This window comes from Serinus canaria, chromosome 4 (assembly GCF_022539315.1).
Source record: "Serinus canaria isolate serCan28SL12 chromosome 4, serCan2020, whole genome shotgun sequence".
Classification (NCBI taxonomy): domain Eukaryota; kingdom Metazoa; phylum Chordata; class Aves; order Passeriformes; family Fringillidae; genus Serinus; species Serinus canaria.
In genome coordinates, this window is record NC_066317.1 from 4,663,187 (window position 1) to 4,680,659 (window position 17,473).

At 43.0% G+C, this 17,473-nt stretch overlaps 1 protein-coding gene across 1 annotated transcript; it reads left to right on the forward strand.

Moving 5' to 3' along the window:
* Position 1: 1 nt before the first annotated feature.
* Positions 2–5,318, forward strand: BBS12 (Bardet-Biedl syndrome 12). The gene is made up of 2 exons (XM_009096322.4): positions 2–165; positions 1,520–5,318. The coding sequence occupies exon 2, from the start codon at positions 1,536–1,538 to the stop codon at positions 3,663–3,665; it is 2,130 nt and encodes a 709-aa protein (XP_009094570.3). The 5' UTR covers positions 2–165; positions 1,520–1,535; the 3' UTR covers positions 3,666–5,318.
* Positions 5,319–17,473: the final 12,155 nt, after the last annotated feature.

Below are 17,473 nucleotides of genomic sequence, written 5' to 3' on the forward strand. Positions count from 1 at the left end.
GGAAGCCGCCCTCCCTCACGGCACCGGCCAATCACAGCGCGGCGTGTCCGTGAGGGACAGCTGAGGAAGCGCGAGGGCGGGCCCGCCCGCGGGGAGCCTGAGGGAGCGGCGGCCGTGTCCAGGCAACTCCGTGTCCAGGGAAGCGGCGGGAGCGCGGCCCCTCCGGTGAGACACCCGCACCGGCCTGCCGGGCACCCTCCGGGCCGCAGGAAGCGGCCAGGCCGCCGCCTATGCAGTTCCGGTGTGTCCGCTCCGGGCGGCTTCCCCCCGGCCGTGTGGAGCGGGCGGGCCGGGACGCGCTTCCTCTCCCTAGCGATACTACGACATAATATTCAAGTGGACTTTCACGGTGTGGGATGGGGAAAAAAAAAAAAAAAAGAAAAAAAAAAAAGAGAGCTTTTTTGGGTTTGGAATAGCTACGCAAAGGGGCCTTTAGGGAGCTAGAATAAATGATGTGAATAAATTCCAGTACCTGAAGGGAGCTTCGAGGAAAGATGGGGCAGGACTATTTACAAGGGGATATAGTGATGGGACAAGGGGGGGTTGGGTTCAAACTGACAGTCGATTTAGATTGGATATTAGGAAGAAAATCTGTATTGTGAGGGGGGCTGATGGACTGGAACAGGTTGCCCAGAGAAGTTGTGGATGCCCCATCCCTGGAAGTGGCCAAGGCCAGGTTGGATGTGGCTCTGAGCAACCTGGTCTGGTGGAAGATGATCCTGCCCATGGCAGGGGGGTTGAAACAGGGTGATCTTTAAGGTCGCTTCCCACCCAGACCATTCTGTGATTTGAATCTGAGCATAAGAGGTTCAGGACCCAGGGTTCTCAATTCTTGGTGTGTATACTTTGTTATTTAAAAAGGGAGCTTTATTTTAATCCACATCTTCTGCCACGGGACCATGGTGTGGAAGAGATTTTGAGTGAAAGATTTCTTTTTGATGTGTTAAGAATGAATAGTTGGTCAAAACTTTAAAGTCTTGGTAGTTTGTAAGTTACGAAGAAGTGGCATTGCTTTTATTTCACTTAATGAAGTATTCATGCGTGTTAGTTGGACTAAACAGAATTTGGAATAAAATATGTTTTTCCAGAGTTGAAGGTTAAAGTCAGCATGGCATGATTGTTGTTACCAAGAAGGATCCGCACAGAGCTCTTGAGTTTGGCATGTAATTTGTCCATTCTACTCTAATGAACTTTTGCCCTAAGTAAGGCAAATAACTGAAATTCCAGACATCAGGGCAGGAGGAGGTGGTAGTTCCACAGAGCCTGCACTGCCAGAAGTGTAAGAAACCGTGGGTATTAACAGCTCTTTACTATCAGCCAGCCAGAAACAATTCCATGGTATTTTAACAGTGCCCCATTTCAGCAACTCTGCCCCTTGATTTCTCAAAATAAGCGCACAGGAAGAAAGCTTTATATGGAAGAAAGCCGTGTTCAGGGGTAGACTGTTAAAGCATTGTTTTGGTGATTTGTGCTCTGGTGTGCTGTGAGGATGGGGCAGTAATTTGTCATCTGTTCACAGATGCTGCCCACGGCCCATGGCTTTCAGGGATGCGAATGCCAGGAGACACATAGGACTCCAGCAACTCTCAGCCTTAGCATCCACTGGGAGAACGTTCCTGGGGCCAATGAAATCACATAAATTCATTGTGGATGAAATCACCAAGCAGAGCACATTGATTTGTTCTGCTGTTAGGCTGATGGAAAGTTTGGATTTGACAAGTGCTGTTGGACAGCTTCTTAACGAAACCATTCAGGCTCAAAACAAGGAGTTTAAGACAGGGATGAGTACCCTGTTGTTCCTGGTTGGAGCATGGAGCAATGCTGTGGTGGAATGCCTCCAGCAGAATGTTCCTGTTCCAGCTATAGTGTCTGTGATGTCTGAGGGGTTGAACTCTTGCTGTGAGAGAGTCCAGTGTCTTCAAATACCAATACACGATGTAAAGAAAGAGCTGTGTTCTAGCAGACTTAGGCCAAAGGCTTTTGAAGGCAAAACTGGCCAAGCTGGATGTGATGGTCTTACAAATCCTTGGGATTTGCTATGTTTTCAGAGAGATATTTCTGCAACAGAAGAAGTAATTCCAATAAATTCTTGTTCCCATCAAGGAGATGATTGTAATTTTAACAAGCTCCTGGTTTCACCCTTGGCTGGCTTTGGTTCAGTGGCTTCTGTTGTCAAGGCAGCGGGTGACAAAAGTTCATCTGTGCTTTCTGGAAGCGGTGTTACTGCTTCCAGCTGTATCACACGGAAGTTAACCCACAGCAGACACTTCAGCACTCTAGGGAAAAGCCGTTTTACAAGTCAGCCAGGTAATTTTCAGGGGCACCTTTCAGGACCATCAGCAGATGTGTGTGGATGTTGTGGTTTAGGACACCTGGCGGTGGCTCTGAGCCATGGAAACCAGACCAGCGTGAAGCTGCTACAAAGCATCGCTGCCTATCAGCAAGAGAGAGCAGAGTTCAGTGGCTGTTCCCAGGTTAATATCTCAGGGATTGTGACCTGCTGTGTGCTGGGCCTGCCCGAGAGCTATTCCTGTGTCTCCCCAGGCTTTGTCAAATTAGTGTCACCAGAGCAAGCCACAGTCATCAAACACTTTGCAGACAAACCCCTCCGGGTTCTGCTGATGGATGGTGACCTCACCGAGGGGTACCGACACTTAGGTTTTAACAGACCAACTAATGTAAGGACCATCTTGGAGCATCCCAATCCACAGGGAGGCAGGGCAGGAGATGTGTGGGTAAGCAGAATGTTGGATATTCTGATGAGCTTTGAAGTAAACCTGGTTTTGGTCAAAGGAAACGTGTGCAAAAACTTCATGGAAAGGTGCATCGCCAGCAGGATATTGGTAATTGGCTGTGTGGCTCGGGATGTGCTGTGTGCCTTCGGGGCAGCCACCGGTGCCCAGGCTGTGACGTACCTGAGCCAGCTGAACGCTTCCTCCACGGGGAATGGGGCCTGGGCGGAGCTGTGGAAGACCAGCGATGGGCGCGCTGTGGATCTGGGTGAGCTGCTGCCGGCGCGGATCAGCGCGGGAGGCATCCCCCTGCTCACGGCCGTGCTCACCACTGCCCTGCCTTCCAAGGTGCAGCTCCTCGAGGACCAGTTCTGGACTTTGCTGTATCGACTCCATCACGCTCTAAAGGACGGGAAGGTTTTCCCTGGGGGCGGTGCAGTGGAGCTCTTGTGCCTCAGTCACATCCAGGCGCTCGCAGTGCAGCCCGGGCAACCGGGACACGACAGAGTTGTGAGAGAACTTCCCAGTCCCTGGCTGGCAGAGTATAAATCCATTGTGCTCCAGGCGCTGGCAAGTGGCTGGAAGCGGTACCTCTCCGTGCTACTGTGTAACACTGCGAAGGCCAGCTCGGAGCTGGAAGCAGGTGCCTCTGTAGATCATCACCTCCAGAAAGCAGCGGCCTGTGGCTCTCCCTCAGCTTACATTTTGGAAGAGTTTAGGAGAGGTGAAGTGCTCAGGAGTGGCTCAGAACCCCTACCTGACCAGGTCACAGATTTAAAGGTTTGTGATAACGTTGCAGCCAAGACAGAGGCGTGGAGGAGAGCTCTGGACCTGGTGCTGCTGGTGCTTCAAACTGATGCCGAAATTATCACAGGCCCCAGTAGGAATCAGATCCTGAACTCGCCTGTGTCAAGTGAATTTATATTTTTGTAGGATTTTGAGGATTTGTGAGTCCATGAGTCAAATTTGCAAGTCCCTGGGAGAAGCCCGGGTGCAACCTACATGTCTTTATAAAGCAAACAATGAGATGTGATTGTGACTTTAGAATGTAGCAGCAAAAGGCAGAATGAGAGACAATCACAAAGTAATTTCTTATTTCTAGAAATGAGAAATAAATAACAAACAAAAACCACTTATGGCTTTATCTCAAAGCCAGGCCATGTGTTTCTAGCAAATGGTATTGTCTGTGTGGATGTCCCCTAATGTCTTCTGAAGAAAGGTGGAGATCTCTCACATTACATTGCTGTACTTGTGTTTAAATGAAAGAATATTTGTAATTATTTCTTAATTACTACCTTGTTCTTAATTTCTGTACATTGCAAACATAAGAGTTAAACTTGAAATCATTTGAGTGTTACATTTTATACTGAGAGATTGTATGAATAGATTCTACTTTTGCATATTTATATGGTCCATACATCTCTGATTTCCCAATGTAGACCCTCTGGAACATCTCTGGTTTTGACCAATTCAGACTGAATCCTTCCTTTTGGTATTACAGACTGGATGCATCTCTACACAAAATTTTCTTTTGCATTGCCAACTGGATTTTTAGATCATTTCCATGGGGTCTTTCAGCTATCCTTGCAGAGAGGAAAATGTTGCTGTAAGTTTTAGGTGCTGGCTAACAATTGAATCTCTCCTGGTGACTGAGGCACGACATTTTTGCTGTGTTACAGCACTGACAGTTTGAAAGCTGGGCACTGGAGAGCTGGCACTTCATTGCAAGAGAGAGGTGTGTAACTATGGAGATATTTTTTTTCTGAACTTGGCATTCTGAGTCACACTGAAAGTGAAATGTCTCACCAGTCTGGTGAAAATAGAATGGAAAACAAATGGAAATGGTGATGCTAAAGAGGATCTTTGCATTCAAGAACTTTCTCATGAAAATGCTCATGGCTGGCAGCACAGATAATGAAATTCATCCACAAATAAGGTTTAGATACTTATTGGGGGTATCTGTATTAAAGTCATGTTACGTCTCTGACCTGAAACTAAATATTCTGGTTTTCTCTCAGATCCTAGAATCTGGTGGATTTGGGCAAAATACTATAGAGGCTTATAATTTTACTTTGGAACAGTACTTCCTAGCAGCATAAGGATCTCGTTAGATTACATTTTGATCATCTTGCAATTATTATTTTCATTATTAAAAGGTTGGGAATTTAATGTGTAGCTGCTGGGCCACACTCTTGATGTACCAAGCTGTGAGAAAGAGTCTTGGAGACCCAAAGAGACAAAAGGAGCTGGGGGCTGTTAAGTGAGGATGAAATGGAAACGCAACATATAAATAAATATAAACAGACTCTGCTGCTCTGCAAGTGTTTGCAGCTCATGTTTAGCTTTACACTGTTTTTCTTGAGCCTCCTGTGCTGAGCATTGCATAAGCCCTGTTCCCAGGGAAAGATCCACTTGGACCTTATTTGAATATTGTGAAGTGTGTTATGGAAAATCTGCAGACAGGAATTGTATTGAGGTGGTCCAACATCTATTTATGGGACTCTTAGACGCTGGGAGCTGACGCACCAAATGTTGAGAAAGTCCAAAATGATGTAATTTTTCCAATCAGGCTTTTGAAAAGCACATACTGATATATTTAAATGTTGTGATGCCAAACCAGGACAAGAGGTTTTCAAAAAAGCTGTCAGATGTTACATTTGGATTAATTAACGCCTGTTTTTGTACAGGCCAATGAAACGGAACCATTTATAAACTAGGTACATCCTGTATCTTGGGTTACTTAAAATTCTGTCTGATATGCACAGAAGATTACCATGGAAGCTCTCTTCAAGGCATCCTCTGCTGCAATTTGGAATACACCATTCTGGTGTGGCTCCCTCAGCCTCTGATCTCCTAAAGCTCTCTGCACCATGGAGTGGAGATCCTGGGCCTGTGTGCCATGGTGCTCAGAGCACAGAAATGATTTCAACATTGCCACAGGCAATTTCAGCTCCTGCCAGGCAGAGGCTCCTCCTCTGGACACAAAGGCTGATTGTGTAGAGCATGGTGTGATGGCAGAGCTGAGCTTTCACATGTGATGTGCTTGGGAAATTGGGAAATGGCTGAGATTTCAGGAGTTGGCACATCTTGCTCCCCACTGGAACCAAGTCCCAGTCAGGTGCCTTGTTTCTCCCTTGCATCCCAGTATCATCATTCCCATCTCACTCCATCTTCTGTTTTGGGCTGATGGCATCATATTTCATATTTCTCTTTATAAAACAAACTTTTAGGCCTCTGTACCTTGAGGATTTCCTGAAATGTAGTGGAGGTCTCCTAAATCATAGCAACCAGACTCTTGTCCCAAGCTGAGCCAGCCTGGCGGGCACAGCCACCTGCCAATTCTATCCATGTAAGGGACATGGATCAGTAATTAGTGGCTGTCAGGAGGCACCTGAGAGTTTGCCTGCTACCAGCTGTGCTGAAAATGTGAGCTGGGAGATGTAGGAGACTGTGTGTGCCTACAGTGCTGCCCAGGTCAGCAAAGGAGTGACTCTGGGAGGGTGAGGAGAAAACTGTTAAGATTGTTTGCACTGAACTCCCTTAGATAACGTAGACCAGGGCTGATGGAGAGGCTGGGAGAACATATTCCTTTTTCTCTAGAGGAGAGAGTTGCAGAGGGCAGTCGAATCTAGGAGAAAAGTTATGGAGTGACAAGAGATTTTCAGCTCTGTTCACGAGGATGAGGCGACTGGCAGGCCTGAGTCATCCCATCAGTCACACTGCCAGCAAAAAATCATTCTGAAGAAGGAGAAGTGACCTTCTTCCATGCAAAGCAGCTTGGCTTCCCATAACCAGCATCTACAGGAGCTGAACCAACTTCACCAGGTACCAAGCGAATGAAATGTCTTGTAACTGTTTGGGGTTTTTTTGTATCTTTTTGTGTGTAATCTCTATAAAACTCCCATGTAAACTCCCTGTTCAGGAAGTGCCAAACTCAAATGGGGCTGAGCTACTGCTTCAAGGATGGACTTGCTGTTCTGGAACCAGCTGCATTTCCAGGACTGCTGTGAACAACAGGCACTTCTGGGAGTAACAGAGGCCCATTACACACCTGAAGATTTGTTTTACCTAGTTTTATCTCTCTTTCTCTGCAGATCAGCAATCCTTTCAAGATAATTCCACACCAGCACAGTCAGAGCTTAGTTTGTATGACATAATTTGGAAAAATTGAAAAATTACAAATTTAATTCCTCTACCTGCCACCAGCATCATTGCATTAATTAACCATTTATTGTAAAGCTGCAGGACCAAGACCTTTTTTTTCTAATCAAGCATTAATAGATCTGCAGTCTTAAAGGGCTTTTTCTTTACAGATAATGTTGCTCGAAGAACTAATGTCCACAGGGATGATTCCAGCCCAGGTGAGAGAAGAGGGAGAACAGCTCAGGTGCATGCACAAACTAGAGACTGGGGTTGATACTGAATAGTGGGAGGAAAAAAAGAACACACCCTTCTGTTCTGGCTTCCTACCAGTTTACACTGCTCATAATACCCATTTCTGTAGATTTTTGAAAAGCACCCACAGTCGTGCTTCTGCTGATTTCGATGCTGGTTTGCTGTGAGTACTGGGATTCAGCTTGTTGCATTGTGTCCCTGAAAACTCTGTAGGGACAAGGGCACTTTGGGGCAGAGATGCAGAACGGAAGGAGAGAGTAGTTCCCCAGTTTCTCCTTCCACATCAGGCCCTGGATGACCCCTGGGGAGTGGCTTCATATCGCATTTAATCGAACCCAGAGTTCCCAGCAGCCATGTGTTCCCATGGTGAGAAGTGTTTGGGAGGAGTCTTTCTCAGAGAGTGGAAACAAAGGTTGGGCCTTGATCATGCACAGATGGTGAAAGAGCTCATGAGAAAGGAGAGAAACCAAGGGCTGTATTTGGTTTCTCTGCCTAGCAGGGATTCAAAACAAAAAACTGTTTAGTTCAAAAGGAATTCTTTCCTTGGGGACCAAGTGCTACTCCAAACAATAGGATTATTTTTTCATTATTGCAGGAGTAGCAAAGATAGCATGCAGTTTTGATTTAGAAGTAATGGGAAGATTTGCCTTGACTGTGTTTTATTCCAGCTGAAATCGGTAGAACGGGGTTTACTGTATTCAAAACTGTTGTCTACTGTGTTGTAAGACCAAATATTTAACCAGCATTGTAGATTTGGAGAGACGACTGAAAATAACACAGTTGGTGAACTTACTTATTTCCAAGGTATAATTTGAGTCACTGCTTTCACTGACTACACTTAAAAACAAAACAAAAACAAACAACAAAAACTTTCTATTTGTTAGGACTGGAGAGCCAGAATCACCCCACAGGAGTTGTATAAAATAAATTTTATTTATACATGTACATATATTCACACATTCTGGAGCAGAACAGTTTCTCAATCAGCAGCATTAATTCACAGTGTAGTCATACAACTCTGAACTGATTCACCTCCTATTTATGTCAAAGAAAACCATCCAAATACCTTCTTTTTTAGAATGGCTACCTATTATCAGTTTGTTTTCTTGTTTTTCAAAAGAGCCTTGTGGAAAAAGGATCCCTCCAGTAAACTGAAAGGACTTGTGTCTTGTTTGGGGTATTAATTCCTGTATTCCATCTGCTGCTCTCTGCATTTCCAGTTCTGCCTGTGAGTCACAACTCCAAGATAGGCCTGTACCAGTTTTAGGGGAAGTGAGCACAATTCCACATGTGTAATTCCGTATCAGGATAATGTCTTTGATTCCCTACACTGATGAAAATTAACTGGTACACCTGCAGCAATACAGATATGTTGATTAGATCAAGTTAATTAACTGGCAAAGCCCTGCTAATATAACATCATTCCAGCTCCCTGAGTATTCCTTACTCAAGGTAAGGGGCAGTCATTGCTCAATACTTCTCACTGCCTTTCATCTCTTGGTTTATGTGAGCACTGCTTAAATAACCACCCCAACCATCCCACCCAAACTCTGGTGCTTTCTGGAGCTGTTCAGCTGGGACAGTGTTGCTGATGGCTGCCAGAAGCCAGGAAACTGAGATGTCAGTGGCAGTAAGAGAGCTTTACTGGAGCTGAAGCCCAAATCTCTGTTTATCTGAAGTACCAGGCAGTTAACTTAAAAAATGGCCATTTATTGTGACCCTGGCTGTGCAATTATTCAGGCTTGTAATTGACATCTCAAACACAAGAGCCGTGCTGTAAAAAAGCACTGAGAGTTGCCAAATGTCAGTAATTGCTATACACGGAGTCACTGCAGCTAATGTGGGAACTGCTCTCACATCTCAGATCCAGTGCTGGATACTTGGGACTGTTTCCCAGCAGAGCTTGAGAAGGACTTCCAGCTTCCCAGATTCCTCTCACAGCCATTCATAAGGCCAGTGAAACTGTGGAAGAAGAGAGAAGTTTCAAGGCCAGGAGAGGCTGGAGGAAATCCAGTGTCTCTTGTTTGTTCACATCTCATTATTAAACAGACTTATTATTATTAAAGTGCTGAAGAAAGGCCTTCCAAAAATACAGGAGCTAATTTAAAAGAGTTATGTCTGTGCCAAGAGGTCCTGCTTGAATTAACTGTGTTTGAATTAACTGTGTTGCTCACCTTGAATGGGAATTCCCAGATGCTTTGCTGATGTGTGTGTGTGACGAGATGTAATTTCCCAAATATGTTATTCTCCGGAGACTGGAGGGGAAGGGGCAGGGACCCATCCCTTTCTCATTAAAAATATCAGTGAAGTTTCCATGGTTTTAGGGATTGGTCCCTAAGAAATTGCAACTGAATTTTGCAAAACCGTGGTTGTCCTTCTCCCTTCTTCTAAATACTGGCAAAGGGTGGCTTTTGGATATTTCTTAGTGGCAAGAAATGCAAAACCGAAGACTGCAAGTGATGAGGAGCGCAGCCTTCATTCAAAGCCACTCTCTCTCAGATGAACCTCTAATAAGCTCTGGTAGCAATAACAATTGGTAAGGGGTGACATGGAGAACATTTCCTTCAGAGATGCAATAGGTTGGGCCATGCTATCCACAGAAGAATTTGATGAGGTTTAGAAGCCCAGCCCATCCCTGGGTTAAGGGATGCCTCCTGCAGGGAATGTCACTTAGGAAGAACCATCAGCTTTGGAAACAGGCATATCCAGGTCTGTCAATCCGTTTCTTATCTTAAAACTGCAGACTCTGTAGAGAAGAAACTCTTTACTCTGTTCATATGGTCTGTAACAAAAGGAGGCCTTGGATAATGATCAGGAGTCAGTTGTAGGAATGAATGAGTGTTTGATGTCATCAAAGATACAGTTTCTTCACCTCAAAAGAAATTCCCTTGATTTGCAAAGCTGATGAAACTGATGGAATTTCTCTAAAAGCCTTCTCACATGGCCATACACAATTCCCACAAGTCTGAACTCCATAGGGATAGTATCAGAGTAGCTCCTGGAGAGTAATAGTAGACTTTGACAATGAACACAGTAGCTCTTTTTTGGAATGTAGGGTGAAGATTAAACCACAGCAGTTAAATGTGCCAAGCAGAGCTCTGAGTAGTCCTACACCACACAGTGCAAACTCAGAGGAGCAGAACAGTTCCTCTACATCCGAGCTGGCAGGATGGAAGGAATGTTGTCTTTTCAAATGCCAGGGAAATGAAGTGAGACCACAGTATATGTGTGAGGGGTTGGAGTTTCACTAATTCTTTTTAACATCTCTTTGAAATAATTCCCCATAATCTGCCACCGTTTCCTTTGCCAGCCATCTCTTTATTTATGGCTTTAATACTAATCTCCAGGGCTGAGTCTCTGTCTGTTTGTCTTGGTCTGACAAAAGTGTTGGAAGTTGCCCCTTGTCACATTTCCTGTATTGCCGATGCAGTGCTGGGTCAGGCAGATTTGTAGCAATGGTTTTAATACTGCAAGCAAAAAATGAACAGACTTTATTGCTGCAGGTTTGAGGAAAATCCTTCCTTCTCCTCTTTGGTTTAGTTGGGGTTGTTTTGGTTGTGGTTTATTTTTTTAAGTGGAAACTTAAAATGCTTTTTAGAATTGTGCTTTCATCTGTCTGCCTCTTCCCCTGCTCTGTTTGCCCTTGAGTCCCCAAAATTAGCAAGAGTAATGTTCTAGTTTGCAGTGCAGTAGGAAAGAATAACTTGACTTTCTAAAATGTAATAAACAGTGTAAGACCTGGAACAGGTACAAAACCTTCAGACAAGGTGAAAGCCCCCAAAAGAATACCTCCATTCAAAAAGTCTGGGGATGTCTGCAAATACTGCCAGCAGCTTAAGTCTTGTCCTTTTCCTTTCCAAACATGTGTATTAAGTTTTCCTTTAAAAATACATACTGTATCCCTGAACTCTTCCATGCTCCCAGTCAAAGAAGGTAGTATTTCCTTTAGACCAGTTGATTCATACACAAAATAAAAGATGTGAGACATTATTTTGGTCTTGGTTGTTTCCCTCTTGTGGTATTGATGGAAAACATTCTCTTTGAAATATTTGAGCTTTAAAACCACTAATCATCTCTAGCTCTTGAGAGTTACCTGGCTCAACATCTCTGGAATTCCCCAGGGCCCACATTCAGTTCTACCTGACCTGATCCAGCTCTGTTTAAAATGTCCCTTATCCTCTGGGGCCTGTCTGTGCTGTACAGCAAATCTTACAAATCTGTACACTGCACTTTAATTCTTCACTGTGTTTTAGTTTGAAATGAAACTAACTATGATCTTCCCTCCTCTTGTATTTTTACAACAAAATATCTGCTTTTCAGACGGGGCAAAAAGGTTTTGTTTTGTGCAGGAAGCTCAGCTACAGACTTACTTTTCTGTAATGCCTGTAGGCTAAATCAATGAAGATAAAGCCCTTACATCACACCATCTGTTCTGTACCTGGGTCTCTAAATGCACATGGGATGACTTAGAATAATATGCCTAACAGATCAGGGTAATTTGTTCCTTAAATGTGAGCTTTGTCATTTTGGGGTCAAATATGATGGAGTGAGAGAGTGTCTGTTGTTTAATGTGTCATCTGTTCCACCTGGGTGACACCCATCTGTTGGAGCGTCCCAAGCAGAGGCTAATTTTGTAGCTGTGCTGTTGCCAGCAGCCTGAGAAGGATTCCTTGTGGCATTTATTTACTTCTTTTTATTTGCCTTAAAATCACTGCTGATTACGGTCTGGCTTTCTCTTTGTGGTCAGATGAGAACAGCAGTGAAAATTCCACTGAAATTGAACTTACTGGGAAGGAGCCACAACTGGTCTAGGATTTATTCTTGGGTTGTTTTGCTGTGTCACCATCTTTTATTAGCTGGTGATTTCCTGTTCATCAGTGACAAAGCAGTCAAACAGCACATCCTCTGCGGTGGAGGTTGTCCCTGCATGAGTAGCTTTCTGTCTTTAAAGTCTAGGCAAGAGAGAATTCTTCATAGGGGTAAAAAATGTGCGTGGAAGAAAGGGATTAATATTAAGATGATGGCCTCATCATCTGATTTGGCTTCTTAAATCCTTCTGGAAGTGCCAGGTCTAGAAATTCCCCCAGTTAATTTTCTTACAATCCCCTCTGTATTCTGCTTCTTACAAAGTCCTGTGAGAATGATTGCAACAGATGAGAAAATTAACTGAGATTTGAATCACATTTGAAATTGGCAGGAAAGTGAGGGGCTTAAAGCCAAGCTCCACAACATCCTCAAATACGGAATATTTGGGATCAAGAGCCCAGTGTTTGCTTCTCAGGAGAACTAGGGCTGCTTGTGATTTGCTGCAATCAATCAGGACTTTGCAGTCCTATCAAAGAAATGTCAGTGGGAAGGAAGTGCATGGAAGGGAGAGCCACCCTGGAGGCTTGCCTGGGGAACAGCACCAGCTGTGGCTGGGACCCCCTTCCCACTGTTATCTGGAGTGTGGAAAAGCCAGGCTGGAGAATATAATTAATCCATTTATTGTTGCTGTTGTTTTGTTTGGGTTTTTTTAGTGAGTTGATTTGCAGAGGTCTCTGCAGTTGATAATGGGAATACATGTGAGGACTGTGTGACCTGATCAGACGTAATTCTGAAGGCATTAATTACATGTTGCTGAAATTTCAAACCATAATTGGAGATCAGTGTTATGTTGCAGCCTTTGCAGTAATCTGAAGCAGCTCAGTTCCACAAGAAATTTTGGAGACAAGTAACCACTTGAAGCCTAAAACTGTTCCATTGTCATTATTGCTCTTTGTTTTCATTTTTAAATCTTGCAATTAGTGTTCTTAAAAAAATAATAAATAAAGCAAAAGGCAAATACAGACCATCTGTGAAACAGAAATAAATTGTTAAAAGCTGCCTCCACGAGGATATCTGGGAAGAGTGCCACAACACAAGTAAGCATTCAGCCAGCATGATATAATTACAAATTAAACATCTCTAAAACAAATTCCACATTGAAAATAAAAATGAATTTTGCTGCTTTCTTTGTGGTAGAGGATTATATTAATCTCAGTTCTAGAAATTACCACCTATCATCCTGCAAACTGCAAGGTCTGGGGGGGCTGTGTGCCCTCCACAGGTGGGGTTTTTGGAGGGGGCACCTCATGGGGCATTGCTCAAATCCATGTTTCATTCTAGAGACTGAGTCCAGGAGGATTTAGAGCAAGTGGGGAGCTTGCTGTGTTTTTTAGAGCTCTGACATAATGGCAGGTAATGACATTTTGTATTCATGGCATATAGAAATGTGCTTCTTTTTCCAGGAGATGGCTTATTCAGCTTGTATCAACTGGATTCATTGAATAAAGGGCCATTGACAATGGTCCTTTATGTTGAGACGTAATCACTTTTCACTTAACTAGGACACACTCCAATATGTTCTCATTTCTTGCTTTTATCTAAAGGAACATTTTTCTGGTTTAAGCCAGTCTGGATCTGATGGCTCTTGGGGCATGCTTGAGGTAGAAGTGCTTTTTTCAGTGAAGCCATCTAAGTATTTGTAATGACAACTTATGTTATCATTTACTGCTGTGTTTGCAAGAGGAACAAATGGAAACTTTAGTCCTTGAGAAAGAAAAGCCAGTAGAAGAATTCTGTAAATAGATGAAATGGATGATTACACAATATTTAAAATTATTCCTGAACAATTTTGTCATTTCAACAAGACTTTTTTTCTAGGCATGCCCTGCCTTTCACAGAAAAGTGTCACCCTCAGTTTTAGATCAGAGGTTAGATCTGTCTGTTAAATAGATCTGTCCTCTCCATCGAAACCAGAAGTATTCCTAAGAACTGAAGATGATTGTAATGAAACAAAAATCTCCAGAATAAGATTTCTCCATGAAGATCAAATTAATCCTGAAACTGAATAAACAAATTTATTTCTCAGGAATGTTTAAAGTAGCTGCAAGAAAATGGTTTGACCTGTCAGACATAAAATAGTACAACAAACACAACACAGTTTTTGGAACCTTCCTAATTTAAACCAAAAGAAAATTCCTCTACCTCATATATATAATTTTAAATAAATAATCAGTTATTAAAATGCTGGGAATAGGAAAAACTTTCTACTTTGAAGAGGAGCATAAACCAATGGCTTTTAAGGGAAGGCCCATCAGAGTTTCCTTTGGACATCTGAAACCAATGAAGATGTCCTTGGTAAACATGAGTACTGCAATAAATGTAAAAATTCAAGCTTTGCTTGCTGATCCAATGTTTTGCCTTTCCCTTGTGATACTGTTGTAGAAATAGAAACCATGTATTTCATTGTGAATTTCTTTATGTAGTTTTGGAACTTCAACATTAGATTTTTCTTAGATTTTTCCACACCTCTGAAGAGAGATTATTTAATTTCAGAATTCCGTTTGATGTGCATTGCAACCTTTACTTTGGTCACAAAAGCTCCTGTTTCTGATGCAATTACCACCAGTGTATTTCTTTAACAGAGAAGTTGTAAGAGGAAGTAATTGCCATTCTTTTTATCCAGTCAGTTCATCTCCACACTTTCACTTCTCAGCTCTTCCCTCATGTCCTAGGTGTGTTAAATCAGGAGGTCTCAGCACTGCTGTCATCTGATCTGTGCTTCCTGGCTTTCCACCCTCTGAGAAACCATTACCCTGGACAGAGTGCTTTCTGCAAGTAGCCTTCTGTGCCTCATGAGATAAAGATGAGCAGCAGCAGCCCAGAGCTCTTGTGCTCAGTCAACTCGAAGTGACAGCTGCTGTTATTAACAATTAGAACTCAATAAAACCAAGTCCACTGGTGGTTTGTATGAAGTGAATACCTGCTTGCTCACTGGCTATTTAATTGATGTACAGACTGTCAAGCAGACAACAACAGCACTGACTGGAGAAACACTATAAATCCAGCTGACTTCCCCCATTTTCAAATCTCCAGAGACTGTTGACAAAATTACTGAGATTCTTTTCCCCTCCAGTGAATAAGAAATGCTGAGTAAAAGGATATTACATAAATTGGCTGACATTTGGAATGGACTAGCTAATTCTCATTGCCTCGTGTGTGGTGGCTGTGTGTGTATGTGCACATGTGCCTGGTATTGTCAATGAGCTCCCTGCCCACTCCCCTCAGCTCCCAGCAGGCTGCTGGGAGGCTGAATTTTGGGGGTTACGCAAGAGACAGTCTAGGAAAACATCCCAACCATTTGGAATTTACCCTCATCACTAACCTCTTTCCTCCACTGTGTCATGCACTTAAAAAAATTATTTTTTGTTTAGTGGTGTGACGGGGATGTGTCTCATCTGAAAAAATGAGGTCTGTCTGTCGTGGGGAGGGAGTTGGGTGTACCAAAATTGACTTTTGCTCACTTCTGCTTTCCATGGGCTGTGGCTGCAGTCCCTGGAGTCAAAAATCTCTCCTTTCTCTCACAGCTGGGAGTCGAAGATCAACAAGGTAATTGTGCAGCAAAGGGAGATAAAAAATAGCTGTTAGGGCTGTATCATCACCCTACTGGCAGCAGCTTCCTAGGAAAGGGCTAGCAGCAGGTGCTGTGTCTACAAACATTTCTGATAAATAACTTCCCTTGAAAAGTAATAAAAAGTAATGTTGTGAGGTTACACTTTATGGTCAGAGAAATTGGGGTCATTCGTAGTTTGAATAAAACCATAAAACACATTCCAGTGAAAGTGCATTTCACCAGGAACATCACTTGTTTGCCCTGTGTAACCCTCCTCTCAGCTGTGCTCATTCTGAATGCAGCTTCATATTCCTGCAGATTTGTGAGGAGTTTTATCCAGCAAGTTTTGGTTGGCCTGTCTTTTAACACCAGAAGCACACTCCAGTACATTTTTTCTTAAATCCCTTTGGAACAGTGCAGTGTTACTTTGTTATATGGGATTTTTCTCTTGTGGCCTAGAACTTTAATCCTGATTCCACTCAAGTTTCATAGCAAAGATAAATTTGTGTAAGCAAAGTAATATTAGTGTTTTCTTTTTAAAGTGGTTGTGATCAGACCTCTAGGCCCTGTCTCTGTTTTGAAATGTTCTGCTTTGAATCTCTTAAACATTCTGTTCTCAGTCTTTTGCAGGTTGAAATGAATGAGAGTTCAGCTCCATACAACAGAGCAGGAATTACACCTGAATTCCTCCCAGTGCCACTGCTTTTCATATGCTAAAATCAATAGATTGGATTCAGACAGGAGGTAAGCAAATGCAACTCCTTTGTTCACACTCATTTGTAGCACATCTGGATTCTGGCCAGCTCCATCCAGTCTCCTGTGAGAATTGCATACAGTTTGTTCCAATCTTTTCATCCCATTGCTTACAATGCTTACGATTTGCCTTTCTTGCATGTAACCATCCTGGAAAAAGATTCTTGTCTGAGAGGTAATGTAATTGTGTTTTCAATTATCCTCTGTGGGAGTAATCCAAACATCATGATATAAACTAATTTCTTTTTTTGAAGATGGTACACAAAGCTCCTGTAAAGAAACTGAAATGAGAATAAAGGCTATTTTGTGTTTGAGTGGAAGAACAAAGGTACCCCACTTCACTCCTCCTAACAACCAAACCTATTCACCTCTGTTGGCTCCTAACACAGGATTATAGCATCACACAAGCTGCAGCTTTTTCCCTAGGAATTTGGTGTTGTGTCTTGGGCATGTGGCAGCCAAAAAGTATTTGTTTACCCCCTCGTAATTTTCAGGGGCCTCTTTTCCTTCCTCTTTTCAGAAAAATTACTTCCATCTGCTAAGTACAGTTGTTAAAAAAAATAGTTGGATAAAGTTAAAAATTATGCTTTTTGCTTTTTTTTTACACAAATCACTTCATCATTATTTCTGTCACATCTTTACTCTGTTGTCCTAACTGCATGTCCTAGACCCAGGCAGTTTCACACATGTGATGCATGGAGCCAGGACTTCTAGTGAGAGCTGGCTGGGAACTCAAATGTCTTAGAAACAATGGCTGCCATCATCACTTCAAAGAGTCCAATAGATTTTTATGGGATTTGGATCGAGGCCTGAACTGACTCCAGAGTGCTGAGATGCTTTATTGGTGCTTAATTTGGAGAGCATGGGAGATTTCTGGGAATCAGCTGTTGGAAATGGCAGGCAACACAGGGATACCCAAAGCATTAATTTCTCTACAAGCTTATGCTCAGGGTATTGAAGGTGAGAGACTAATGAAGAATCAGAGAAAAGTTTTGTCATCAAGCTAACAATTAAATTGTCACAATTCCTCCAGTGACAGGAATTTAATTGTAGTCATCCCCTAAGCTTGAAGAAAGTTTCAAACAGAGCTCCCAAACAGGTCCAGTTGACTCCTGAGACACTAATTGTGTGAGTCTGGCCGTTGTGTGGCACTGGCCAGGCTGCACTAAATGTGGAA

Excerpts from the sequence above, each read along its gene's own strand:
- BBS12 (XM_009096322.4), top strand. The coding sequence starts at position 1,536 with ATGGCTTTCAGGGATGCGAATGCCAGGAGACACATAGGACTCCAGCAA.